The following is a 26,530-nucleotide window of genomic DNA, read 5'->3' on the forward strand; positions in this document are numbered from 1 at the left end:
ATTGTTTTGTTCAAGCGCCCGACTGATTGCAGCTGTTTTCCATTTAAAAAGGTACATGATCAAAAGGCAGAAAGCACCGAGGGCCGGTTTGGCTGTTTAGCATTTAACCCTAACCCACGCACCACGGGGAGCCACCCACCCACCCGCACGCCTAATCTGCCCTCCCTTCATCACGCCGCGCCGCTTCGCTGAAAGTATCTTCTCGGCCTCATTAGGTTGCTTTTGAAGGTCATTCAAGTAAGTGAAGAAAACACGTCATGTTGCCTTTTTTTGTGGGTAGAATGAACATATTTGGTGTTGCGAAAGGCTTAGAGCACATGTGTCAAAGTGGCGGCCCGGGGGCCAAATCTGGCCTGCCGCATCATTTTGTGTGGCCCCGGGAAAGTAAATCATGAGTGCCGACTTTCTGTTTTAGGATCAAATTAAAATGAATAGTATAGATGTATATTAAATTTCCTGTTTTTTTCCCCATTTTAAATCAATAATTGTAATTTTTTAATCCATTTTTTCTGTGTTTTTAGTTCAAAAATCATTTTGTAAAATCTAAACGTATATTTAAAAAAAGCTAAAATAAACATTGTTTTAGATCTATAAAAAAAACGGAACATTCAGGGCTTTTAATCCAGTTCTTTTAATCCATTTATTTAAAAAAAATCTAAATATATCTAAAATGGTCCGGCCCACGTGAAATCAAGTTGACGTTAGAGCGGCCCGCGAACCAACCCGAGTCTGACACCGCTGGCTTTGAGGGAAAGATAATAATTTTATGGTGTTCCTCCCACTGTGGAAATCTTGTTAATGAATGAATGAATGCCTTTACAAGTCAATACACGTATAATGAGATTTAAAGCTTCACCATAAAGTGCTCAAATCATTAATAAATAATACATATATTTAGCTCTATAGGTCCTCCATGCACTTCCAATCTTTCCACCTTTCTCTAAAATGGGATTTTAGCTGACACTAATACAGTTGAATACTAAAAGTATTTCTAAAACAACAAGCTAATCATGTAGTAAATTGCTATTGTGTTTAGCTACCAGGTGCTTAAGCCACTTTGTTTTTAAATTCCTACAGTAAACGTGTTTCTTTTACACTTTCCTTTTATTTTTCTCATGGGAAAATGTTGTGTAGTTAGTAGTTGTTGCTAAGCGTCAATTACAGAAGCGTGAAGGCTAAAAATAGCACCTTTGGGTTAGTGTGATGAGGTCTGTGATGAAATTACAACAGAACAATGATGACATCATTATTTAAAGAGTCATGGCTATGCTATGTACTGTTGTTCTTTTGTCTTGCATCATTTTTTTTAATACTGTCACCAAATATTAGTTAAATGTTTTTTTTTCCCTGTGGCCCACCCCCAGTTGAAAAGGATTGGGCATCTATTCACATCCATATTTCAATATCAAGTTTCCTTTTTTTTTTTTTTTTTTTTTTTTTTTTTTTTAAAGCTAACTACCACAACACATACCTACCCTATGAGCTGGACGACTAGGCTTAAACAAAATTCTTTCCCCTGGGATGGATATGATAAGGATGTTGTCTTTGCTTTTAAAGTCCCACTATTAATTCAAGCTGTACTTATAGTGAATTTGATAAATTGGACTTCACTAACACTAAAAAACATGGTACATTTCTTTAAAAAAGTGCAAAACACAGGTTTGATCCCGTTTCGTTGTTGGATAGGAAGCCAAAATCACTTTTCGGAAGTCGTGTGGCGGAAGCTGGGCTCCCTTATGCCTTTAGTTTTGTTGCTGTGATCTTCCTAAGGAATGTTACTGTTTTATTGGAGAAAATTTGTAATATGTCAACACCGCTGATAAAAGCTGAGGTTTTTTTTCCATCTGACTAAGCAGTGAAGCGGGTTTTAGCACCTAGCGGCTTCTCCAAGTCAAACTATTCTCTTGTTTTTATCCAAATATTTGGCTGAAGACCAATCGTTATGTTAAAACAAAATTCTTTGCCACTTATTTCACCCTCTGACCTAATATCAGTTTTGTATTCCAACTCGTCGCACAATAAAGACAACAAGTCTTGACTCCTGTTTAACCATGAGTCATACGCCCTCTGCTGGAATTCTTACCTTACGTCATTAGTTTCATTTATGCAGAGGCAAATTGTAACAAAAATGACTTCTTGCGCAATTTTAATCGTTGTGGAGCTTTGTGAGTCTTGATCATGTATTTCTGAATACTCCTTGACAATAGTCTATCATTTAATGTGTGTAAAAACTTTAAAGGCTAAATTTAGGGCTATTTAATGATTATTGAAGTGCAAATCCTACATAATTCTTTAACTGAAATCTCAACAGGAGTCGGAAAATTGTGAAATGTAGCGATGTGGGTACTTCATGTTTTTTTTGTGAAGTTGAAACCAGATAGTCTAGTAGGGGGTGGTTGAGGATAGCTCCTTTTCAACCTCTGGATAACCTTTATTGACTCTTATTACCCAGCAGCCCTCAGGGCAGATTCACTGTTAAGGACCCTCGGGAGCGAAACTAAATCCCACCCTGACTGCCCGGCCGAAGGTTGATAGCGTAACAGTTGGCGTCCCTTTTTATAAATGCGATCATTCTTTCTAGAGACATCCCACATCCGATCAGGTGATCGGAAATCGAACCCGATCACGTGAGAGAATCCGACCTGGGTAAAAAAAAAGATGGGGTTCTTGAAATGTATTTATTTTATTTTTAAGTATTGGATGGTGACAGATGTCCGTCCTATCCAGTCATCATCAATCGCAGTGAAACAGGATGACTCGTTGCAAAATGGTTTATGTTATTCCAAATGTGTCATCTCGAGTCTTCTGTCCTGTTGTCTGCTTCCTCCCAAAATAACTCGTACTTCAAAGAAATCTCAAACGCACAAATTACAGTTGACAACATGTGAAGTGTGTGTTTGTGCGCGCACCATTGTCAGGGATAGAAACAAGTTCCTAACTAACTCGCAGCGAATAATCCATATTTTTCAATAGACGTCCCATCCGTTTGAATGCCATTGGGAGAAATTTTACTCTTTTTGATCACGTGTTCACGTGATGAAAAGCATTTCCTTCCAGATCTTTCTTGATTTGAATGGCGGTCATAAAATGGAAGCATTTTCTGTACAATTCCACAAAATTCCCTTTTTTTTTACTACTTTTATACCGCATTTAAAGCGAAATTAGTTATACGCTACATGAGGCAATTAGCCGGCTAATCGCCAAAACAACCGAAATCCCCAAATCATTGGTGGATTTTATCTTGGCATTGATTTCAATTGCCGCTCTACGTATACTCTTATCTCCTCAAGCGGTTGCGTACCGACATGCCTCCCTACACAGCGACACAATAGGCGTCCGCTCACCACGCCGTGCAAACGAGCGCACCTAAATTACAGCCCTCTGCTTTCTGACAATGGGGGTGAGGGGATTGTGGTATTTGTGGCCCCGGGCTGGATGCTTTCAAGTTGGGTCCTGGGAAGACGGCGTGAGATGATGGCTTCGCCAGGAGGCTTGAAATTACGCAGTGCTACACACACATTTGACTCAGCGTTTGAAACCTTTCAGGGACTGTGGACGTCAATTATGGACATTACTGTAGGCCTGGTGGATGGATTTGTTTCATCAATATGCTCTGCTATCATTTTACAGTCACTTGCCGTCGTATTACATAGCATTGAGCTATAAAGGCTAATACAACACCCAGTTCAAAACATGAATCCAGGCAGTGGCGGTCTGTGCGTTTTCTCGTAGCGCCTTCAACGAATCAATCCAACCCTTAAAAAACTATTTTATGGCTATAAAACCTCGACTGCAGCTACAGCTGCGACACATAAAAAATAATGAATAAATCAATGCACAAAAATGGGGTAAAATTCACTTCCTAGCAGCATTTAATGATTAAATACAAATGTTGGAGCTTTTCAGACATTACAACCGGGCCAGGGGGGTGATTTTCCCGGGAAAAGACAGCGATGAACGTCAATTTATTGATTAAATACATATACTGGAGCTTTTTAGACATCAGAACCAGACCCGGAGTATCATCTCCCCGGGAAAACGACAGCAATGAACATCGATACGTCCATACGTGAAACGGCAAAAATTGCACTAAAATGGGGTAAAATCGACTTCCTAGCAGCATTTAGTGATTAAATACAAACACTGGAGCTTTTCAGATATCAGAACCGGGCCCGCAATTGAAATATTATTTAGGAATATAGCCATATTTTACTCACCAAAAATCCTTTTTACAAAATATCCATCCTCCTTTCTTTCTTCCTTCTTTTCTATCACTATCGAAGCTAATGCTGTAAGTCGAGCCTGTCCCGTCGTATTTCTGGCATAGTCCATCTTGAAAATGGCTTTAAATCAACACAACAATATATTTAGTTGTGCAGCTAGCTCCAGATACAGTTTGGTAGCTAATCATAGTTGGTGAAAGCGATGATGTATCCCTACGCCTGCGACAAGGCATTGTGGTGTTGCCAACTCGAAATCTGATTGGTTAAAGCAACAGTCTTACCGACGCTTGTTTAAAGCGGCAGAGCCCGCAGAACTGATTGTGAAGGCTTTGAGGCAGATTTCTGACCCTGGCAACAAATAATGGCTGAAATGTGTGTGATTGGTTATATGCTTCAATATGAAAACACACATCTGGAAGCAGTGCAACCAGGGGGAAAAGCAATGAAAGGAAGCTAACAGACCATTTGGAATTATTTAATAAGTATTGATGGACAAAATATAATATATGATTCAGATATTTCTTAGGCCAGCAGAGAAGGCCTTGAAGGCCCTGACGGCCCGCCACTGAATCCAGGTCACCTTTTATTTAGAGCCTGTCTTTCAGCGCGTGTGCAAAGAATGTGCAAGGGAAGCAAACTGGCCAAAGGATTTGAGGATTTTATTTGGCGCAGGTCGGGGCCGGGTGTCCGGAGGGCGCCCGACATCTGCGCTTCACTCAGCCGTGACGCTGTTTGCTCAGCGGCGCTTTGTCTGCGCTCGCCACTCTCCTTGACGGGAGCGACGGGCGCTCCAATCAAGGCCTCTGTAAAACAAGCCTACCGATGCGGAGGCCGTGGCGTCAAACAAATATGCTGTTGGCTGAAGCTATGATTTATTTTTGTATTTATTATTTGGACAGTAAACCTTATATAACTGGCGGGCCACACAAAAATGTTTAAATGACCTTTAAGGTGTTGCAAATTGGCTTCAAAACTGCCCAAACTATTATTTGTGATGTTTTTTTTGCAGTTTCTACTCATTTTAAAAAGGTTCGTTGGGAAAATGTTTTGCATTTTGAGACCGACAAAAGAAAAAATATGTAATTTCATAATGTTTCAATGAGCTGCATTCACTAAATTGTTTTGGTTTTTCCTTTAATGACCTGGAATACAGGTAGGTTTTAATCAAGAGTAACTTAAAATTAGAACTGAATTTGGAAATCCTGGTTTGTGTATATTAACCTGCTCCAACAATCTATAAAGATGTATACTACTTGTAAATAAATTGGAAAATTTGAATGCAATAGAAACAAGCGGGGCCAATTTCTGTGAGACTTGAGGTCGCGGGGTTGTGACGTCACTGGACGAGGGGGCGGAGACAATGAAGTCAACACACAAGTGCCTCTTTGATTACACGCGCACACATGCAGTGAGTGGCCGGCTGTCAGCGAGTGTGCGTGCGTGCGCGTCCACGCTCTTCTCAAACGGTAAGTTTGCTTTCATTGTCATAATTTTATGTGTACAGTAGTTTATCAGCTAAAGTAAATATTTAGCAAATCTGTAGAGATGCCTTAAAAACTTCGTGATGACCCTTTTTTTTGTTGCCATCCCCCAGTCAAATTGGATTAGACGTCAATGGCCGTCTTTTCTCAGTCATGCTTTATTACATTCTATTTTTTTTTTTTACAAAACATCGTGAAAAGTGATTATTTAACAAAGCAGAAGAGATGCATGAAAAACATTGATGATCTTGTTTGGATGGGACGTCGACGATAATGAGCTAATGTATAATAAGCACCGTTTCAACGCTAATTTTGAGCCCTTTTGAGAGTGGTTCTACTTAAATTGGTTTTTAGAGTCATTCTTTATTTTATTTGTTCTTATTTTTGGTATATTATATTTTTTTAAAAATTCAAGTCCTGGAAAATGATTGTTTTAACTCGTGTTTTATGAGAATCCCTATAGTATTTATTTAGGAGACGTGAACATGTCTTTCAGAGTCATGCTCGTTGGTGTCTTGCGCCCCCTGTTGGCCGCCTGCGGTCTCGTGCTGCTGCGTGTGGCATCCGCGGTCCACTTCAACTACAACAACGGCTTCTACTACCAGGAAGTTGGGGACGGAAACAGCGATGGAGAGAGTGAGTAACACAAACAATGGCTGCCATGGGCTGCCATAGACGTCCAATCCGTTGGAAATGGAAGGGATGGTGACAAATGTCTGTCTTCAAGGCGTGCATGTGTTTTCGCTTCAGTCTATTTCAACGGCGTGCGCCTTTTGGTGGAGTCCCCGCAGTCGTCCGTGTCGGCCACCAGGGGTGGCAGCGCCATCCTTCCCTGCCACTTCCACTACGAACCCGAGCTCAACGCGCCGCGGCGGACGCGGGTCAAGTGGTCCTGGGCGCCGGCCGCCGCCGCCCGTCCGGCACCCGCCGAGACCGAGGTGATGGTGGCCGTGGGCGACCGCCACCGCAGCTACGGCGGCTATCGGGGCCGCGTCCGCCTGAGGCGCTCGGCGCCCGGCGACATGTCGCTGGTCATCGACGAGCTGCGCCTCAACGACGCCGGCCGCTACCGATGCGAGGTGATCGACGGCTTGGAGGACGAGAGCGTCACCGTGGAACTGGAGATGCGAGGTGAGCCGGATCCCCGTTTGCCGTCGAAATGTTGACATGTCATTCCGCTCCCCGCCCGTAGGCGTAGTGTTTCCTTACCACTCGGACAAAGGACGCTACCGCTTCAACTTTTTGGCGGCCCAGCGGGCGTGTCGCGAGCAGGACGCCACGCTGGCCACCTTCGAGCAGCTCTTCGCGGCGTGGGAGGAGGGCCTGGACTGGTGCAACGCCGGCTGGCTGGCCGACGGCACCGCGCAGTACCCGATCACGGCGCCCCGGGTCGGATGCGGGGGCACCGACTTGGCCCCGGGCGTGCGCTCTTACGGCCCACGTCATCCCCTCCTTCACCGATTCGACGCTTTCTGCTTCTCTGCTTCCCTCAAAGGTTGGGATTCAAAACCGTACGGGCGCACATTTTTCCCCCAAAAAAGAGTGCGACCAGGAAACGCCTCCGCCATTTTGGAGTCGGCTAACTATCATCTATTGAATCGGGGGCCGTTTTGACGCTGATGTGACTCAATGTGCAAAATAATGTTGTCTGTGGTCTTTTGTAGGCAGCGTCTACTTCCTCCAGCACCCGAGCAAGCTGAACTTTACGGAGGCGGCGCGGGCATGCTCGGAGGACTCGGGCGCCGTGGCCAAAGTGGGCCAGCTGTACGCCGCCTGGAGGCTCGCCGGCTTGGACCGCTGCGACGCCGGTTGGCTGGCCGACGGTAGCGTGCGCTATCCCATCGTCAAAGCCCGCGCTAACTGCGGGCCGCCCGAACCGGGGGTGCGCACTTTCGGCTTCCCCCCGCGCCACCAAAAGTTCGGGGTCTACTGTTATCAGTAATCGGGGATCGTCCCAGCTAAAAAAAAAAAGTGTGGTGAGCTAACGATTGGTGAAGATTTAGCGCAACCCTAATGTACTTGTAGTTTACCAAAAAAAATGGTGATTCAGTGTCTTTGCATGAATGATTGTTTGGTAATATTAACATTTCTTTGTAAATGGAAGCTAACTGTGTTTTTATACATACTGTATATATATATCAATGTGTTTTTTTATCGTTTCATACCGAGCAATAAAATTTGTTTTTCTTTTTCAGTCTTTTTTTTAATTTTTTCAGTCCCGGCTCAAGGAGAACACAAACAGAAGAAAACAGATGGAAGTATGATTTATGAGAAGGAAATGCCCCCCAAAATGAACAGGAAGTGAGCCATCGTTATTATTCATTGATCCCCCCCCCAATTAAAATGAAATGGCATTCTAGTCGTAAAAAGTAAGTCAGACATGCACAGGCTGGATTGCTTCCACCTTTTATTGGGCTCAGCACAATACAGCTCACGTCAAGAGTGACACAGTGATTTCACCGGAACATTTGGACCCACTTCAAGTTCCATTTTTTCCCCCCAAAAAATCTCACTTCTCCACAGTCTGCCCTCTAAGATACTTTTATGCCATTCAATTCCATTTCCATCATCCCAGGAGAACTTAAAACAAGCCAAAAGTCACTATTTTTTCTAAAATCCTCTTAAGAAAATGGCATTTTTTTAAAGACAATCCCCCCCCAAAATGTTTTTACACCAGTTTAACTGAATTATTCCAATCCCACGGTCACCGCAAAGTTTATCAGGATGAATAGCGACAATAAAAATGTTATGTTATTAACAGATCCTGCTGTTCTCAAGGTCGCAGTGTGGAATATTTACACGCGTTAAACTAGCGACGGCTCTTCGCTAACTACGAGTTCGTAACCCGAATTTGCACGCGAGTTGGAATTTGCTGTTAAGTCAAACTTGACCCCCAAAATAGTAGTAAACTAATTGATGATAAATACCGCACAGCGCCCACACAATATTGCTTAGTACGTCCCGATACTGATGATGTCATTTGAGTATCGGTAGCAATGCATTTTGGTTGAGTTGAACGTTTATCATAAGTTTTGATAAGTGGACTTTTCAATAAAAGGTACATAAGGTCAACATAAATAAAATAAGTCGTCTGATGCAAGCACATTTCACAAAATTCCTGATCATTAAACACAACTCAGAAGATTCAATGTCGCTAACTTCCACAAAAGGAAACTATTTTCATGTCTTGAAAAGATTTGTGAGCAGTTTTCCCCCCCAAAAAAACTGATTCCTTGCAACAAATAGAGAAAAGCATCTTATTTATGATTTAGATTTCTAAAAAAAATAAAAAAAGAGGACCAGATACAAACCTGGAAATAAAACGGGCTCCAAATATGGCAAACTGCAGTAGTACTCGTGCATGGTGAACATCAATTTACAGCTATAAATTAGACTCTTTAAATAATATAAGTACGTAAACTCCTTTCCTAAAGGCGCTAGTCAGTTAGGCAAACATTGTCACTGTCTAAATGTGTTTTAGTGCTTCTATTTACATTGACGGGGTTTTGATTTTTGGTCGGGCATTAGCATTGGTGTCTAAGGGTAGGTAGGTAGGTAGGGGTCCTTTTTTTGTTGTAAATTTCACTTGTACTTGATTCAGTCCTCCTCAGAGCGTCTTCCTGTGCTCCCGTCGGCTGTCCACTCCTCGACTTCTATTCTTCACCGATCTTTTGTGTAGTCTGTTGCCGCCATCTGCTGTAAGGTTAGACAAGGAATTTTCTATAAAATGCTAAAAAAACATTAAATATATGTATAATGTGAAAGTAAGAAAGACGCTAAAACGGGTGGGCAAAGCGGTTGTTTGTTCCGTCCCATTCAGCACAGACACTTTGACCAATGAGATTTCTCCAGAAAAAAAAGAAGCACCTGACTGCAATCAACTGATTGAAAATTAGCACCCACTGCAGCCCTTTGTGAAATAGTTTGCCCACCCCTGCGCTAAAAGGTAGTTTTTTTTCCCCTGAATACGGGATGAATAAAGTTATCTAATAAAAAAAAAAATTATAAGCCTGGCGGGTTCCACTCACTTTCTATACATTCCACCTGTGGCTTCTCCCACTGCCCGTTCTCCATGCACCGTATGACAGGCAGGTGGCGCTGCGTGTAGCCCGCTTGACACTGGTAGCGCACTTTGGAGTTGACCGCGTAGCTATCTCGGATGAGGCCCATGGGTGAGCCGTGCTCCACCTCCGGGGGCGCTGTGCAGCCCGCTGTCATTTAGGACAACCCAATTGGTTATTTGGAGGAATAGTTCAGAAAGTAAATATGACAAAGGAAACAGATGTTCTGATAGTGGAATTTCTCTGATGCACTATCTCGCCAAGTAATGGAAAACTGAGTAGCAAGGCAGTCCATCTGGATGAGGTCTTACCAGGTTTTGTCTTGCAGGAGAAGGGAAGGTAGTAGTTGCACGGAACATCGTTCCATTGGCCTCCTTCGTGGCCGATCATCACCACGCAGTCCTCCCCGGAGTTGAAGTAGTTATCGGGTTGGTTCGGCCTCCAGTTTTCGTACGTCTGGGAGGTCACAAATGTTGTAAAAAATGTCCAAACGTCCAATTTTGTTCTGAATTCCTTCCAGAGTGGCTTTTGTATCGTGATTTATTTGTTCGTGTTTTACATGGTAAACTACTAAAACACCATGCTAAATTTTAGAGTCCGCATAAAATAAGAGCCAAACACATTTGAATCATTTACTATATCTGGAAACCTAGAATAAAGTCTAAAAAAAACGATTAAAATTTGCAACCTTACCTTTCCAGTGCGGTAAAAATGCCCATAAGTAAGCATGAAAACTGAACTTGACTTAACACTTCTTTTTTTTTTCAGGATTACTTTCAACTTCATCTTAACTGACTCATGGCCTCTTTGCAATACAACGATGTGACTGGCGGCAACATACCAACAACCGGCCAATCGGAGAGCTGACTAAAGGGGTAGGCATCTTCCAACTTAAAAAAAATTAGCATATTTTGTTTATTTTTTGCAACTCACCAGAGCGCTACCGTCTGTCCAGCGGAATTCATTCTGTACTTCTTTATCGTTGAGACCTATCCACTCGTAGTCCTGACCTTTGGCTAGAAAAAAAGAGTCAGAAAAGAGTCAGAAAAGAGTCAGAAAAGAGTCAGAAAAGAGTCAGAAAAGAGTCAGAAAAGAGTCAGAAAAGAGTCAGAAAAGAGTCAGAAAAGAGTCAGAAAAGAGTCAGAAAAGAGTCAGAAAAGAGTCAGAAAAGAGTCAGAAAAGAGTCAGAAAAGAGTCAGAAAAGAGTCAGAAAAGAGTCAGAAAAGAGTCAGAAAAGAGTCCAACAATTGCTAAACCCTGCATCTGAACCAGACCAAGACTACGTATCGCACTTACAGTTGAGAAAGTGTTGCTCCTCTTCAGATCCCACGCTGACCAGGTGGGCATCGAGCTCCTGGCAACGTTGCTCGGCATCCGCCCAGGTGTGTCTGTCGGTAAAGTGAAGGTAACAGCTTCCCATGAACTCCAACCAGCCCTCGGGACAACTGTGGACAGCTGGAAAGCAAAATACAAAACTCTTAAGAGACGTCCGCATTTTTGTCGCCTCGCTTTCGCCGGCGTACCGTCTTGAACTTCTGGCCGCTCCGCCGTGGGGGGCGTCGCCAGCGAGATGGACGGCGCAGTCGTCGGGGTGACGTCGGCGACTTCTGGAGTCACCGCGAGGACCGTCGCTTCTTCTTCGTACCCTGACGCGCCATTATTGTCCGGGTAGGTCACGGTAGATCCGTGAGGAAAAGCTACAGAAATCCCAGCAGCGGATGGTTTGTCGCCACTTGAGATTTCAAGGGGGATCCCGGAACCACTTTCCTGGCCACTTATTTCTACAACTCCACGCCCCTCTTCTGTTTGGTGCTCTTGGGAAGAAATGGTAACTTCCTTGATCCGGTCGTTTGTTAGAAAGATGACACCGGCGTCCGTCTGGAACGGTTGTCCCGAAGCGGAACCGCTGCCTGAAACACCAGATGGAAAGCCACTTGGAAAGCCACTTGGAGAGCCACTGTGGTAGCCTGAGGAATCGGGATGATATCCAGATAGTTCTTGCTCTCCCGATATCTGGACTGTCAAGTCGACGACGCGGTGGTCTGTAAAGGAGATGCCGGAAAATGCATCGATGCCGGATCCGGACAAAAAGCCTGACCCAGAGACCGATCCCGATCCCGACAAAAAGCCGGAGCCGGAGATGGATCCCGATCCGGATATTTCAGCAGATCCGTACAACTCCTGCTCTCCCGATTGCTCAATCGTCAAGTCAATGGCACCGTTGTCTGTGAAGATGATGGCGGGAAATCCACTGCCTGATCCGGACAAAGAGCCAGATCCAGACATAAATCCTGATCCAGACATTTCTGTGGATCCAGACAACTCTTGCTCTCCCGAATGATGAATTGTCAGGTCGATGCCAACATTGTCCGTGAACTTGATACCAGAAATTCCACTGCCCGATCCGAACATATCTCCTGATCCAGACATGATTCCTGATCCGGACAAAGAGCCAGATCCAGACATAAATCCTGATCCAGACATTTCTGTGGATCCAAACAGCTCTTGCTCTCCCGAATGATGAATTGTCAGGTCAATGGCAACATTGTCTGTAAAGTTGATACCAGAAATTCCACTGCCCGATCCGGACATATCTCCTGATCCGGACATATCTCCTGATCCGGACAGGATTCCTGATCCGGATATGCTTCCTGATCCGAAGATATCTCCTGATCCGGACAGGATTCCCGATCCGGACATTCCTGAAGTCCACAAGACCCCGCTACCTAACTCCTGCTCAGTGAGTTTTGGGATCACCAGTTCTTTCTCTTTTCCGTCCAGTACGCTGATCAAAATGTCACCGCCGCTGCCACTGATGTCTCCACTGCCACTGGCAGAACCTGATCCCGATTCAACAAAACCAGATCCCGATTCAACAAAACCAGATCCCGATTCGACAAAACCAGATCCCAATCCCGATGCGCTGCCAGAGTCTCCCGAGGTAAAAATGGCACTTCCCCCCTCTGCTCCTTGTGGATCACCGGAAGCGGAATGGTCTCCAGACAGGATGTCTGTGTGGCCACTGAAGGTGATGTCCAGTCCTGAACCAGAGGCTCCGCTCCCACTGGTGGTACTGGACTCTCCAGAGCCCTCCCCACTGGCCGAATGATCTCCAGATCCAGAGGCCTGTCCAGAGGCCTCCCCACTGGCCGAATGATCACCAGAGCCAGAGGCAGATCCGTCGACTTGGACTAGAGATTGAAACGCAGAAGAAAAATGTATTGGCAACGGAATTTGATTGAACTTTTTGGAAGGGTCTTACCAGTCGGTATGGTCAGCTGGGTCGAAGTGTTTGTCATCTGGATGACTTCGTCTATTTGCGTGATGTTTGCACGAATTTCAGTTTCATTGTAGCTCATGGTAGGTTCAACTGAAAGCAAATACGAAAAGACCACGTAAGGCTTTGAAAAGGTCTTTCAGAGGGAACTACAGGAGGAGGAGTCTTACAAGTGGGAATGGCATAATTCACTGCGACTGTTGTCTTGCTGACGACATCTACTGTCAGTAATTTATCAAAAATGGATTCGGTCTCGGCATCAGTGGTCCTCGTTTCAGCTGTAGAACAGAATCCAGGGAATTAAGCGAAAGCCCAAAGAGGCGTTCGGTGACGCCGTTTCCCACCTTTGAAACAATAGGCGTCGTAACGCGAGTGCTGGTCGGGAAAGCCCGTCTGGTTGGGGAAGGCGTGGATGATGTGCACGCCCACCTGACCGCCACCACAGTGGGACCGGGAGGTTGTGATGGGATAGCGCACGCTGCGGTCCATCAGCCAGCCCGGCCGGCACTTGTCGAGGCCTCGCTTCCACGCGGCGTACATCTGGCCGGTGGTGGCCAACGTGGTGTTGAGTTTCTCGCAGTGCTGCACGGCCTCCTCGAAAGAGAAGCTGTCATAGTCGCTGGTGTAGAAAACCTCGCCTTGGAGAGGGAAAGGAACATCCAACCGTTGACGTCCGGGACGCTAAAACATACTTAAGTTTCACGTCGGAGCAGTTCTGACCTTGCAGACGTTCGACGTAACAAAAAACATCGTAACGCTCAAAGTCCGGCCTCACGCCGTAGGATCGGACTCCAGGGAGGTGCAGAAGATTACCCGCACAATTGTCCCGGGGTGACACGATGGGATATCTGAAGATGAGAGATTTGTTACTTAAGGGTGGAACGATTCATGCAGATGTAAGAACCGTTTCGGTTTTGCATGCTCCGTTCCGTTCAGATTTTGAATTGAATCAATTGAAGGCCCTCAAATTGAATTGCAGAATATCGTAGAATTGTCCAAAGAATCGAAATGACATTTTAATGGACCATCACACCCCGACGGTTGATTAATATCCACTTCCAATTGGAAACGTGCCAGGATACCTGACGCTCTGATCGCCAAGCCAACCGGCGTCACATTGGTGAAGGCCTTGCTCAAAAGCCGCCTGCAGCTGCAGGGGGCTGGCGATGACCGCTCCGATTCCCTTGCAGGCTCGTTGGGCTTCCAGAAAGGTCAGAGTGTAGCGGCCAGTGATGGGTCGGTAGTGGAAAACCACGCCTATGGAGGATTGGAGGCCAAAAAAATCAAGTGGAGCGCTTGCCATTGGAGAAGGACATTAAGTGTAGAGTTTTACCGCTGGGGGCCATGACGGCGTCGGTAAATGGAGGCCAGATGGGTCTGGTGAGGATGTCCACACCTCCACGTTTAATCTCTTCACCTCCTGGCGTGGTGGTGAAGCTGGGATGAACTCCGGGGGCCGGCGTTATGCTCATTATGTCTGGGAAAGGAGTGCTTCTTCCGGGAACGGCGCCTTCATCGTCGCTACCTGTAGATTCAGGACGAATTAGTCGGGTCAGTATTTCCCAGAATTGGAGTGTCGAGAGGGTTTCGTGCTTGGACAATGTCATTTTCTATTTAAAAATCTGGATTACCTCGAAAGCAGATGGCGTCGTAACGGGTGCTCGGGAGGGGGTATCCCGTCTGGTTGGCGTGAAGGTAGACCGTCCTGACTCCGAGCAGTCCGCCTCCACACTGAGGTCTGGCAATGTTGATGGGGTATCGAACGCTCCTGTCGCGCAGCCAACCCGCGTTACACACGTCCATGCCGCCCCTCCAGGCCAGGTAAAGTTGTCCAGTGGTGGCGAGTACGGCGCCCAGTTTGGTGCACTGATCCTCGGCTTGGTCAAAAGTGAACTTCTCCACCGACATGGAGTAGAAGACTTTGCCTTGGAGGGGAGACCAGGTTTCGAATGAAGGAAGTTCTTTAGATTCAGCTGATTGGCTGCCGTGGATCAACTTACCTGCCATCTTCTCCGCAAAACAGTACACGTCGTAAGTCTCGTTGACGTCTCGAACTCCATAAGTTCTCACGCCAGGAAAGTCTTCCTTGTCGCCGTAACATTCCACCCGAGGATAATGAATAGGGTACCTTTTAAAAAGGACAGCAAATTGTCAAGTCAGTAAACTGGACTCTGAAGAGACAGTTTATGGAATACAATTCTGGTTGTGATGTCACAACCAGAATTTCTGATGCATTGTTTTGGGAAGGAATAACCATGAAAAAATACCAGATCTGAGTGTCAAATTGGTTTTCTACATCTAAAATGGTTGACTATTTCTGGTGGATGTTCTCAACTACCTGACAGTTTGATCAGAAAGCCATCCAGCATCACACTGATGGTATCCATCATCGTAAGCGGCCTGCAGTTGGGCTGGCGTGGCGATGGTGGCGCTGTTTTGGATGCAAGCCGCCTGGGCTTTCTCAAAAGTCAGGGTGTACCGGGTAGTGATGGCTCGGTAGTGAAACACGATACCTGTGAAGCATGACAAGAATATTTCGCAATGCTTTATAAACCTGGCGGGCCGCCAGTCTTCACTTATTCCCTTAAAACAAAAAAAAGTAGTGCCACAAAAGTAACAATTTGAAGTGAACAGGATTTAAACTGGAGGTCAACTGATCCTAATTAAAAAAAAAATCATGTCAACTTGATATATTTATGTTTTATGAATTGTCATTTTTTAATCTCATGTTTGCAAGCCATACCCTGAACCTGGAGTTCCACGGTGTCGTAATTGTCCTCGATGCCCTCCATGACCTCGCAGCGGTAAGCTCCCGAGTCTTTGGACCTCAGCTCCGTTATCTCCAGGCTAGCGTCCGTGGGCACCAGCGGGTAGTTGACCATGGTCACTTTGTCCAAGTACTCCGGCTCGATGTGGACTTTCCCCTCCGACGCCACCAGGATGGTGCTGATGTTCTCCTTGGTGATGAAGGTCCACTTGATCCTATGGGAGAGCGGCGTCGCCGTCGGGGCGCCGAGGTCGCCGGCGCCGTTGTCCTGGAAGTAGCAGGGGACTACCACCTTCCCGCCCAGCAGGGGGCGGAGCGCCACCTCCAGGGGGATGCTGACACGCAGTTTGCCATCCAAGCCTGCCAGGACCAACACGGCCATTTGCTTGTGAGTACTTTTTATGATTGCTTTTTCATTTCTTAGGGTTTCCTTTTCTGAACATTTTATTTCTGATACTTTGATAGCTGACATCTTTTTAGCTAAGCTACGCTAAAGCATGTGTCATATTCACACCGATATTGGTATTAGAATGTTTTGGTGGCGTATCACTACCAAGATGAATAATTATAATTACATCATTGGTATTAGGTAGTAAGTACTAAAAATTAATGTAGGGATGTTGCGCAATATGGACTTTTCAAGAGCTAGTTAGCTTTGTGGTCTTTTTTCAAAACAACCGCTGATTGCCTCTAAAAAAGAAGAGCTCGGCATGGCATCCAATTATTGCTCAACTGGGAATTTTAAGGTGTTTATTATGAGTAGAGATCCTATCCATTTGAAGTAGGCGTCAAAAAAGTCAAAATAATTGTCAGTTTGATTAAACGTTTTGGGCTTTAGCCATGATAGCATTTAGAGTCAACTTGAGTGCTCGTGAACGTACCGTCATGGTGTTGAAATGATGTGGTAGCCCACGCAAGGGGCAACGATACACACAGCAGAAGCAAGAAAACCATCGTTACCTGAAAAAAAAAATTGCAAAAATGTCAATATTGTTTACCAGAAATTTTTGTTCAGACTGGGAACGGGTCATTTTGCATACTCTCCATAGTAATGGAATATATATTTTCTCGTTTCTTTAAAAAAAAAAAAAAAACTTCAATAAGAAAAATTGTAATACACTAAAAAAAGGAATAGGAATAAATTCATAAATTCAAATAAGTGTGGCATAAGTAAAATGGTATTTTGCTTTGGGAATTTTCTCTTTGTTTCATGAACTCGCTTTCAGCCCCTCCCTTCCAGTTAAAAAGGATTGGTCGTCTATTCCCGTCGATCAGCGTTTTCAATATTAATCCAGCTATTCCACTAACTACCACAACACATTCTCCCCCCAAAAATAAAAATAAATAACAACACAAAACTTGGACTCGGTTCAGTTGAGTTCACTTAAATCGGACTACATCAAAGCATATGTCCAAAAATGTAAATGTTGCAGTAGCTTACAATAATAAATAATAAACCCCTGCTCTATAATCCCATTCATTTTGCCCAAATGGTCGTATTGCAAACTCTAATTCGTTTGGACAAAGCGCCAAGTGTTGAACTGAATAAGTGTCTTTAGTCGCACCCGCGCTGACTGCTTCAGGATACCCGCACGTTTGCTGGGCTTTTTCAGAATGGAAATATGACATCATTTGGAAGGCCCAAACAGCGGGAGCTTCTGTGTCGCCGCCGGGGCACAGCAAACGTCCAGAGTGCCTCAAATAAATCCAGACTAAGTCACATTTGCGCCACTTTAATCCATTCGCGGCAGGCATGTTGAATGGAGAACGTCATTTCTCACTTTACGACTAATGCATCCTAATATAAAAGTCATTCAACCTGTCGCCATATGGAATTTACATTATGAGACGTACTGCAATTTGCATTTATTATTCAGGAATGGTGGTCAATTTTGCGGAAAACTGTTCAAATGTGTACAAAAATGTATTCTGTATTTGATATTTTCTTCATTTTTCCAAATGAGTCATTCATTTGTTTTCCCTAAGCCTCAGGAGGGGCGCAGGGGTGCTGGAGCCTATCCCATCTAACTATGGGCAGCAAGTGGGGGACACCCTGAATCAGTTGCCAGATAATTTTTCAAACAATTTTTCTATTGATTATATTAATAGCTTTCATAAGAGTCATAGAGGTTGTAGGCATTATTTTTTTCATTTAAAAAAAAAAAAATAAATAGTACATTTTTATTGATTATATCAAACAAGGGAATAATAATTACCTTCGTGATCTTAATATATTTCTAAAAAAATCAGTCCTGTTTGTAGGCGTTCATATTTTCGATTTTCTTAAATTCGTGTTTTCTACATATATTCATATAGTCAAGCGAAATGTAATGCCAAGTGTATCCCGAAGAGGGCGCCGTGCTCTAAGGATCGCTTTCCAACTGTACTGACGCAGCAAGGTGACTATTAATTGTGTCATACAGTGCGGAGGAAGAGTTGGACCAATATTTGTCTTTCTGTCTCAGCAAGCAAAATATTACACTGTGTATTTCGAACCAGACGAATGCCGATGATGTCACTTTTCCTTTGACACCTTTTCACTATTTTGGTGTTGTTAAAGACATCCAATCCATTGGAAGCGTCGCCTGGTGCTAGCACCCCCCCTCCCCTTGTGAGGATAAGCGGTTCAGAAAATGAATATCATGCCTGTCAAGTTGTACGTTTTTCTGTATTTTATACGGGTTTTGATCATTTCAAATCGTAATTTTTTTCCCAAGTACATTTTATGGTAAAACCGATCTCGTTTTACCATCTCGGCTCTAATCTGGACCGTCTCGGCCAATGGTAGCCGACGAAAACGTCATCGCCAACTGCTAATATTGTCATGCTTATGCGCATTATATGCACACACGCATCCCTATCACCCACCTGCCTATTCAGTATATAAATATAGCGCGTTAGCAAGCAATGTACATAGACAGTCGTACAGGGACATCCACAGAATCTTGAATTTAGTGCATACTGATTGGGTACCCCATCCACTTTGGAGAAAATTTTAGACTCAAGTGCGCCCAATATGAGTAAAAATGTGCCACGTTGCATTTGTATGTTTTTTTTATCGCTTAAGGGGAATTGTAATCATTAATATTGGCTGAGATTGAGAGGTATCATACCTGTCAACCTCTGCCGATAACTGCCCTTATAAATGATTATGATTCCCCTTACAAACCCCCCAAAAACCTTACAAACACCGTACTCGTACGGTGTTTGTAAGGTTTTTGGGGGGTTTGTAAGGGGAATCATAATCATTTATAAGGGCAGTTATCGGCAGAGGTTGACAGGTATGAGGTATGGAATATATATATATATATTTTTTTTTTTTTTTTTCCCCCAATGCTTTTTGCTATATAGATATTTGTTTAATGTACATTCAGACATGAAGCGGTAAATAACACTCTTGCCTGCGATATCTCCAATTTCGAAAAAGCGTCGCCTTCAAAAAGTCAGCCGCCCAATTACAAAAGCCTTTCCTACTCGCAACTCATCAAAAATCATCGCGTCTAAATGGAGCGTCTCTCCACAGTGGCTTCATTCATTTGAGAGGGGCCAAGGTGCCGCTCCCCTCATCGGTCACTGCGGTATGTTCCGTTCGCAGCCCAGGCGACGGGGCCATGAGGCCTTGGTTTGTTCGTGCTCTGGACAGGGGCAGGGCTTTTTTTTGGGGGGGTGCTCACCCTGCCAAGGTAAACACAAGGGCCAGGCAAAAAAAAACCTTCAGAGTCTCTCATTGGTAGAACAGAGCGGACATTGATGCGGACACACACAGTGGGGATGTGTGGCAACGTGCGTCTAATGCTAGGAAATATACACGAGTGTGTGTGTGTGTGTGTGGATACTGTAAGGCTTGTTTGAGAACACACACACTCTTGTACAGCCCCCCCCAAAAAAGCCCCACAGGTGGTTAAATGAGCACGTAGGGTCGTCAAAAGTATCGATTTTGTCGTGGGGGGAAATTTGATTTTGCAGTCGATAATGATGGAGGATATTTTTTTTGCATTATTTAGTTTAAATCAATGACTGACATTGATGCCAGAGACGTCCAATCCGTTTTAAGTGGGAGGGTTGGCAAAGTTTAAGGAATATAAAGTATGTTTTTGAGTAGTGTTAGCATGTTGAACATTTTTATATTGTAATTCTGGTTGGTTTAGGTTCACTTTTTGTTGGATTTGAGGCATTTCTATCACTTTATGTTGATTTCCTATTAAGTTTGGTGGGCTTATAATATTATTTTTTATTTATGTAATATTTAAATGATATCAAGCGTATTTTTAAGTTGAACATTTGAGCATTGTGATGAAATTTAGGGCCATTTCCAGGTCGCTCCCTCTTAATTTGGAGGCTTCCCAGGTCACTTCCTGTTGATTTTTGAGTTTCTGCTGGTCACTTCCTGTTGTTCATTTGGGGAACTTCTGGGGTTACTTACTGTTGATTTTTAAATCCATTCCTATTTATTGATGACTCTAGATTCATTAATTATTTTGCATTTGTATGTATGAACAATCAAAAATGGCACTCCGTCCACTTTTTTTTTTTTTTTTCATCTGCCAATTGGAATTCACAATGGGAGAGCAAGAGCCTGACGTCGTCATGGTAACGGGACGTCATCGCCAAAGAGAAGGGCGACAGGAAAAAAAGGAGAAAAAAAAAACCCTGGCAAAGGTGGCTCCGCCCTGATCCAGAAATTGAGACAAGAAAAATTTGTATAAGTCAGAAATTGATGGTGATAGAGGTTTATTTACATTGCTTTTATAAAAGTCTTTAAATGAGTTTAGTAGACGTTCAATCCATTTGAAGAAGGAGGGATGGCAGCGAATAGACAAATCACTGATCGTTACAATTAACGGCAAATGGAAAAAATGGTCAACAGTTACAAGGCTTCTACTTATGACAGACAGATAATCTGTTCATCCAACACAAATAAATAAAATTCATTTAATTTTTTTTAAAATAAAGGAATATTTTATTTGTAAAAAAATAAATATATTTAGCATTTTTATATTTTTATATATTTTTTAATTTCAGGATTTTCATTAATTTTAGTATACATATATTTTTACTAGCATTACTTTTTATATACTTATGTTGTCCTTCAACACTATGGATTAAAAACTAACATGACTGAATAGGGATAAAAAAACGGATATTCTTTTGCATCTATAAATGCCATTAATCTATTTTAAATCCCCCTAAAAATAATTAAATAGATAAACTATCATGGAGACACATTTTCTCATTTGGTTTCTCACTATAGCATATTCCGTACACAGGATAAAGACTATACAACATGTTAAACCTGTTGTGTTCAAATATTGTGTAAGAAGTGTAAGAAACCCACCGTAGATGCTAATTGTTAGCCTAAGCTGATTGGTTATTTCAAAACTATTGGGTTGCCATTTAGGTTCAATTCAGCTGAAAGTGGAAACAAACTACTTGAAACTTCTTTTTTTTATGGAATATTCATCATATATATGAACCAAAATCCAGATTTAGGGGAAGTTATTTGCAAGGAAAAAACTGTAAGTTAGCGTAGTCATAGTAAATATAAATATAAATATAAAATTACAATTTGTTGGACTTCCATACATTTTATCCAAGAAATACTGTAATCAACTTTTTTGATTTGGGGGAAACGATCCCATCATTCAATATCTATTGTGTGTGTGCCCCGGCGGCCCAAAAGTAGCGTCTTGGCGAAATTCCCGGCCGGGTACGTACCGTTGATGCTCCCGATGGCAGGCCAGTGACTGCGGGGGCTTGTGGCTCCTGCCTGGGTTAGAGAGCAGAAAGAAGCTTTATTCAAATGCAACGGCACATTTAGATGCTGGAAAAGAGGAGGGAGGAAGTTGGGTTGGGTCAGTTGAGGGAAGGGAGGGCCTGGGGTGGGCAAAGGGAGGATGATGATGGTCTCTTTCCTGCTTGAGGGCAAAGGTCAAGCTCAAAGCCCATTTAAAAAAAAGTATGAAACCGTAACTACTACATGACCCGGGATAAATCGCTCAACATTCTTTTGATATTTGGTCTGTTTGGGGTCACTTTATGTTGATTTTTGGGTTACTTTTTGTTGATTTATAGAGGCAATTCTTGCTCATTTTTGGACAATTCCTAGTTTGGGGTCATCTCATCCCAATTTGCTTGTTAATGCTTACCTGCTGATTTTGGGGGGGCCAATTCCATGTCACAACCTGTTGGTTATGAGCATATACATGTCACTAGTTATTAATTTTTTTTTGCAAAAAAAATTGGGGGGGGGGGGGGGGGGGGGTTGGGCTTTTCCAGTCTTTTTTTATTGATTATGTGCTCCTTCCTGTTGATTTCAGGGCCTTTGTGGGTGTGTCCTGATCTTGGAAATGGTTCCTGGGAATTTTGGGCGCAATTCCAGGTCAGTAGTAATGTTGCTTTAATAAATTATACTTTTTAATTGAATATTTTCGCGCCATTTGGGCAATTTTTTACTGCCAGAATCTCCGAGTTTAAATAGATTGGACATCTTGCGTCTTCAACGGCAGCCAGGGAGTGAATGCTCAGTATTTTTACAACACAAAAACATCATCTTTTGAAATATTTGAAACGAACTAGGGGGAAAAAAACGGTTGTGCGAATGAGTGTGTGATCACCTCCTGCAGGCGCGCCAGTCCATGTTCTCAAACATTAAAAAACAACAAAAAAAAGGCGTGTCTGCCACTAAAGTCCGTTCCGGGGCGTCAATGCGGGCCCTGTGCGAGCGGCGCTCGTGACGTGGACGCACGTAACCCAGAAGGTTCAAAGCAAAACATGTCAACAGCCGTTTTTAAACACTCATTTGCTGCTCATTTTCTCATTTGCCGTTTGTATACTTTAAAAAATGCCTCGAAAACGGCTTTTTGACACAATTTTTCTGGCCGTGGCTTCATTTTCAGAGCTGATCACTTTTTTTCTTCGTTTTTTGGCCATGTAGGGAAACCAGTAGTGCTTAATGGGGTGAAATGATACATTTATCTGAATGATAAATAAATTAATATGTAATTGGTTAGGCAAGGAAACAATCAAATTGACCCAAATGCAAAGTATCGATCTTTTAGATATGCCGTTTTCTCATTCAAATGTGTGGTTTGTTAGGTATTTTTTTAGCAAAAAATTGCTTTGTGTATTTTTTTAAAATATATTTTTTGTAATTATTAGGTATTAAGTTTGAAACTCTGTTGTGAGGCACATTGCAATTATGGTAGTAATTGTTTATTCATATTCACATTTGTTAAAGCGCTGTAAAAAATAAACTATTAGACATAGAGTGTTGCCTTCAAGAATATTGGAAAGCAAAGATTTGAACTCTCTCCCACTTTTTAATTGTCTCCAATGGAAAACAGAAAACTGAAGATAAAATAATTTTCCTTTCCCAGTAGTTAAATATGTTTTCTCCACTTTACATTTTGTTAAACGGATATAACTGCCCAAAATTCCACCAATGTCCTACAAAGTCATTTTAAATGTATTTGACATTGCTATGTCAGTTACGTTTGGGCGCTGACTCACAATATCTATACTCCCTTCCAAAGAAGTCATTTTCTCCGTGCCTCACTGCAAACAAACTCAGTCATGTTTTACGTTACTTTTTTTTTTTTTTACAATCTGCAAACATGACCAGCGACTGGCACGGCCACTCGGAACAGAGTTCTTCTCAGAACGCAACGCGCCGCACGCGGACGTGCCTGCACATGCACGTGCTTCCACTTTATTACCTGTTCTAGCTCATACACCAAAAAATATTTTTTTTACATTGCTGCATTTTGCGTTTGTCACTTTTTCACTTATCTCTGAAAATTTTAATTCATACATTTTTGGGCCATTGACTGCATGAAACGTCCAATTTATGTTGAAAAAAAAGGACAAATAAGATTCCCCTCATTCATATATACGTATATATATACACTGTAAAAATAAAACATCAGATATGACACATTTGCGAGTGTGGGAATGGAAATACACACAACATATATTTGCACACACAGATTTAGACTTGAATATACTAACTGTGTTTGTTGTATACCTTTTAACACCAAGCCGAGCTCAGAATAAACGGGCAAACCAACGACGACAAATTACTTTGTAAATATTCAACACTATAGCAAATTCATAGGAAAATATGCATCTTGTCATGAGAATTTTGCGGGTTAACATAAATGAATATTCTTACAGTGAAAAAAGAAGTGTCTATTCTTACAATACTAACATTTTTCAACTCAATACCGATACTCAAAAAGTACCAATAAATTATACAAAAGTAAACAGGTGATCTTAACTACCTGCACATTTAGCATCCACTAAGTACTAGTACATGAACTGAATTTGCTAGCATAGCGGTTAGGCGCTAGCCTCGTGCTAATGGCTAATTAGCATGAAATTTACGCAAGTACAACCCCTATAGTAATATTCAACACTTCCAGAATTTTTGTTGGTTTCTTATGAATTCTCAAACAGGACATTGTTCAATAAAATATCAAATTACCAGAACACAATATAATAGTGTCGATTTATAATTAGTTAATAAGAAATCTAATTAGTTATAGATTAGCCTCGATGCTAAAGCATCGAGGCTAATCTATAACACGCCTTCCTTAAATCAACATAAGTATTGACCCAATCCACACTCTTCACTTCAACACAAACGTAATCACCCTTTGAAAATAGTAGGTAATTATTATTTTTTACTGGATAATAGCATAATATTTTGTAACAAAACCTTGCTCTTCTTATTCTCGAAGCTCCCAGAGTCTCAATGTGGCCATGTTATTCACCATTACCACCAGAGGGCAGTGTATTCTCCCAAAAACACAACACTTTCAAAACAAACCATCCCAATGCCATTTTAATTAAACAACAATAGCAATATTACATTGTGTGCCTTCCTGGACGGAAATCTTGAAAAGTCAATTTCTCGGAGAATCGTCACGTTATTTCTTCGTACTCCTGGCGACGTTGTTTTAGCGCCCGATCGGGGTCGAGGAATTGTGCAATACTACTAATTATACACTAAAATACTCGTTTCATTAGCGTGAGCGTCAGGTTATTCTTGGTTATCCTGCGCCTGACACTCATAGTCATAAGAGCTTCTTTCACCCAGTGCTAGCTTAGCATCTTTTGACGTGTGTATATTGACACAGTCTCTTGCAGTCCGTCAAGCGGGAGGGCCGCAACCTTCGCTTCGGTAGACGTGAATGCTTGCTTTATTTATTTTTTTGCGGGCAGATGCGTCTCTCATCCCTAAATTTAAATGTACGGGACATATATGTGTGGATGTGTGAGACATGTTGACAGCGATGTGACCGTGTCTGCTGAGGAATTTCAATAAAGGAGGTCCTCATTTCACCCTTGCAAATGTCTGGGTCGATGGACTGAATGTTTTAGTGCTTTGTGAAGAATTGTGGAAAAAAATGGTCTTATGGTGCAGTAGTTAGACCAGAAAATGCAGTTTTTGGAGAAATTGCCTCTAATGGGTTACTTCCTGTTAATTTGGTGGCATTTGTAGCTCATTTGAAACTCCAGATTCAGTCAGATTGACTGTGTTAGATGTTCGATACATTTAGACTGGGAGATAGTTTCTTATTATGGATTTTTATATCATTACTTTTTTCTAAAAAATTCAAGAAACAATTTTAGAATCAGTTCATAATTTGATATCTAATTAGATTTCTCATTAACTAATTACAATCAAATCTATTATCATTTTTATCGCACTAGATTTATTATTATTACTCACTAGAGCAGCTTGAAAAAATAAATCCTGTTTGTTTGTTTTTATTAAAAAATATTGGTTAAAAAAATGTAAGAGATTATTTGCTGTTGATTTTATTTTATTTTTTATTTAAAATGGCTGAAAACTTTTTGGGGATTTTTGATGTTTTAATCGAAATACAAAAGGGAAAAGGTCTAGTACTGTTTTTTTTTTTCATTTTTATTGTAGTAAACTGTAAATGTAAAAAAAAAACATATTTTCTATTAATAGACTAAAAAACAGGATTTTTGACCATTTTTACCTTAACATTGTCTCTAAATGATTTTCAGACTGTTAAAATGGCATCCAATTATAATTTGATAATACATCAATTAATAACCGATGAATCTAACTAAGATTTGCTCCATGACAAAGATACGTTTGACACGCATTCCTGACTTGCGTTAACCGTTTCACCAAATTTGGAGTCCTCACATTAAATTGAAGTTTCACTTAAAATAATACAGCTTTGTCCTTAATTCTTTAACTAATTTCTTTCCAGTGGAGTTTCCTCCTCTCTAAAAGACGACAAAGACTTGTTTATCTAGGGGCGCTAGCAAACACTGCAGCCTTCATTGGGATTTTTTTTCAGTTTTTTTAAACATGTTACATAACATTTCATAATTTTTTTTCACCCCCTCCAAAGTTTGGATGCGGTAGAATGTGAAGGGGAAGCATATAAAATTTACGTTACTTGCTCGGAACACTCACTTCCTTATGCTGCCGCACAGATTGGCTTCTCATGCCCCGTTGCATGATGGGATACGTGGCTATCCCGCACTTTTTGGACCGTGTGCCAGGCTTGTGTTGGCCCAACTGGTGAGTCTTGCTGGCGTGTGTATATGTCACTCAAAAATGTGGAATTATGGATGTCAATGCAAGGGCTTGTGATAACATTCATTTCAATTCTTTGCAGCCATTGACGGCAATGAATGTCAAATCCATTTGAATTTTTGGTCCAAATAAGTTGGAC

The 26,530-nt window shown here is 42.3% G+C and overlaps 3 protein-coding genes across 15 annotated transcripts in view; 2 read left to right on the forward strand and 1 right to left on the reverse strand.

The window, feature by feature from the left end:
- The first annotated feature begins 111 nt into the window (after positions 1-111).
- On the forward strand, positions 112-7,898 carry hapln3 (hyaluronan and proteoglycan link protein 3). The gene is made up of 6 exons (XM_077596392.1): positions 112-237; positions 5,510-5,689; positions 6,201-6,340; positions 6,455-6,835; positions 6,897-7,199; positions 7,369-7,898. Exons 3-6 carry the CDS (start codon positions 6,205-6,207, stop codon positions 7,644-7,646), a joined length of 1,098 nt encoding a protein of 365 aa, XP_077452518.1. The 5' UTR covers positions 112-237; positions 5,510-5,689; positions 6,201-6,204; the 3' UTR covers positions 7,647-7,898.
- Positions 7,899-8,098: 200 nt separating this feature from the next.
- Positions 8,099-21,609, reverse strand: acanb (aggrecan b). Of its 2 annotated transcripts, none has more exons than XM_077595647.1 (18): positions 21,525-21,609; positions 16,691-16,769; positions 15,786-16,169; positions 15,381-15,555; positions 15,043-15,170; positions 14,674-14,967; positions 14,376-14,567; positions 14,125-14,299; positions 13,763-13,890; positions 13,387-13,680; positions 13,213-13,320; positions 13,028-13,135; positions 11,289-12,956; positions 11,062-11,220; positions 10,699-10,781; positions 10,077-10,221; positions 9,733-9,915; positions 8,099-9,397 (listed from the first exon to the last, which is right to left on the reverse strand). In XM_077595647.1, the coding sequence occupies exons 2-18, from the start codon at positions 16,761-16,763 to the stop codon at positions 9,312-9,314; spliced, it is 4,383 nt and encodes a 1,460-aa protein (XP_077451773.1). In that variant the 5' UTR covers positions 16,764-16,769; positions 21,525-21,609; the 3' UTR covers positions 8,099-9,311. The 2 variants fall into 2 exon arrangements, with proteins under 2 accessions (XP_077451773.1, XP_077451772.1); XM_077595646.1 differs by having other exon boundaries at positions 8,099-9,400.
- Positions 10,561-26,530, forward strand: part of ppip5k1b (diphosphoinositol pentakisphosphate kinase 1b) — a 44,450-nt gene continuing 28,480 nt past the window's right edge. For 4 of the 12 annotated variants that reach the window (XM_077595652.1, XM_077595651.1, XM_077595655.1 and 1 more), the window contains exons 1-5: positions 10,567-10,640; positions 15,780-15,846; positions 15,941-16,197; positions 22,127-22,188; positions 26,289-26,376. The gene's annotated coding sequence lies outside the window, so the exon portion shown is untranslated. Of the gene's footprint in view, positions 10,641-15,779; positions 15,847-15,940; positions 16,198-22,126; positions 22,189-26,288; positions 26,377-26,530 lie in introns of all 12 variants that reach the window. The other 8 variants (XM_077595648.1, XM_077595657.1, XM_077595650.1 and 5 more) reach the window with 4 other exon arrangements.

Source organism: Stigmatopora argus, chromosome 3, assembly GCF_051989625.1.
Source record: "Stigmatopora argus isolate UIUO_Sarg chromosome 3, RoL_Sarg_1.0, whole genome shotgun sequence".
NCBI lineage: Eukaryota > Metazoa > Chordata > Actinopteri > Syngnathiformes > Syngnathidae > Stigmatopora > Stigmatopora argus.

Bases quoted from the DNA above. Each gene is read 5' to 3' on its own strand.
- hapln3 (XM_077596392.1), top strand. From the start codon at position 6,205: ATGCTCGTTGGTGTCTTGCGCCCCCTGTTGGCCGCCTGCGGTCTCGTG. The intron at 6,341-6,454 runs GTGAGTAACACA...TTTTCGCTTCAG, and splicing joins CGGAAACAGCGATGGAGAGA to TCTATTTCAACGGCGTGCGC. The intron at 7,200-7,368 runs GTTGGGATTCAA...GGTCTTTTGTAG, and splicing joins CTTCTCTGCTTCCCTCAAAG to GCAGCGTCTACTTCCTCCAG.
- acanb (XM_077595646.1), bottom strand. From the start codon at position 16,763: ATGGTTTTCTTGCTTCTGCTGTGTGTATCGTTGCCCCTTGCGTGGGCT. The intron at 15,171-15,380 runs GTAGTTGAGAAC...CCTTTTTAAAAG, and splicing joins CTTTCTGATCAAACTGTCAG to GTACCCTATTCATTATCCTC. The intron at 12,957-13,027 runs GTAAGACCCTTC...TTCAATCTCTAG, and splicing joins CCAGCTGACCATACCGACTG to TCCAAGTCGACGGATCTGCC.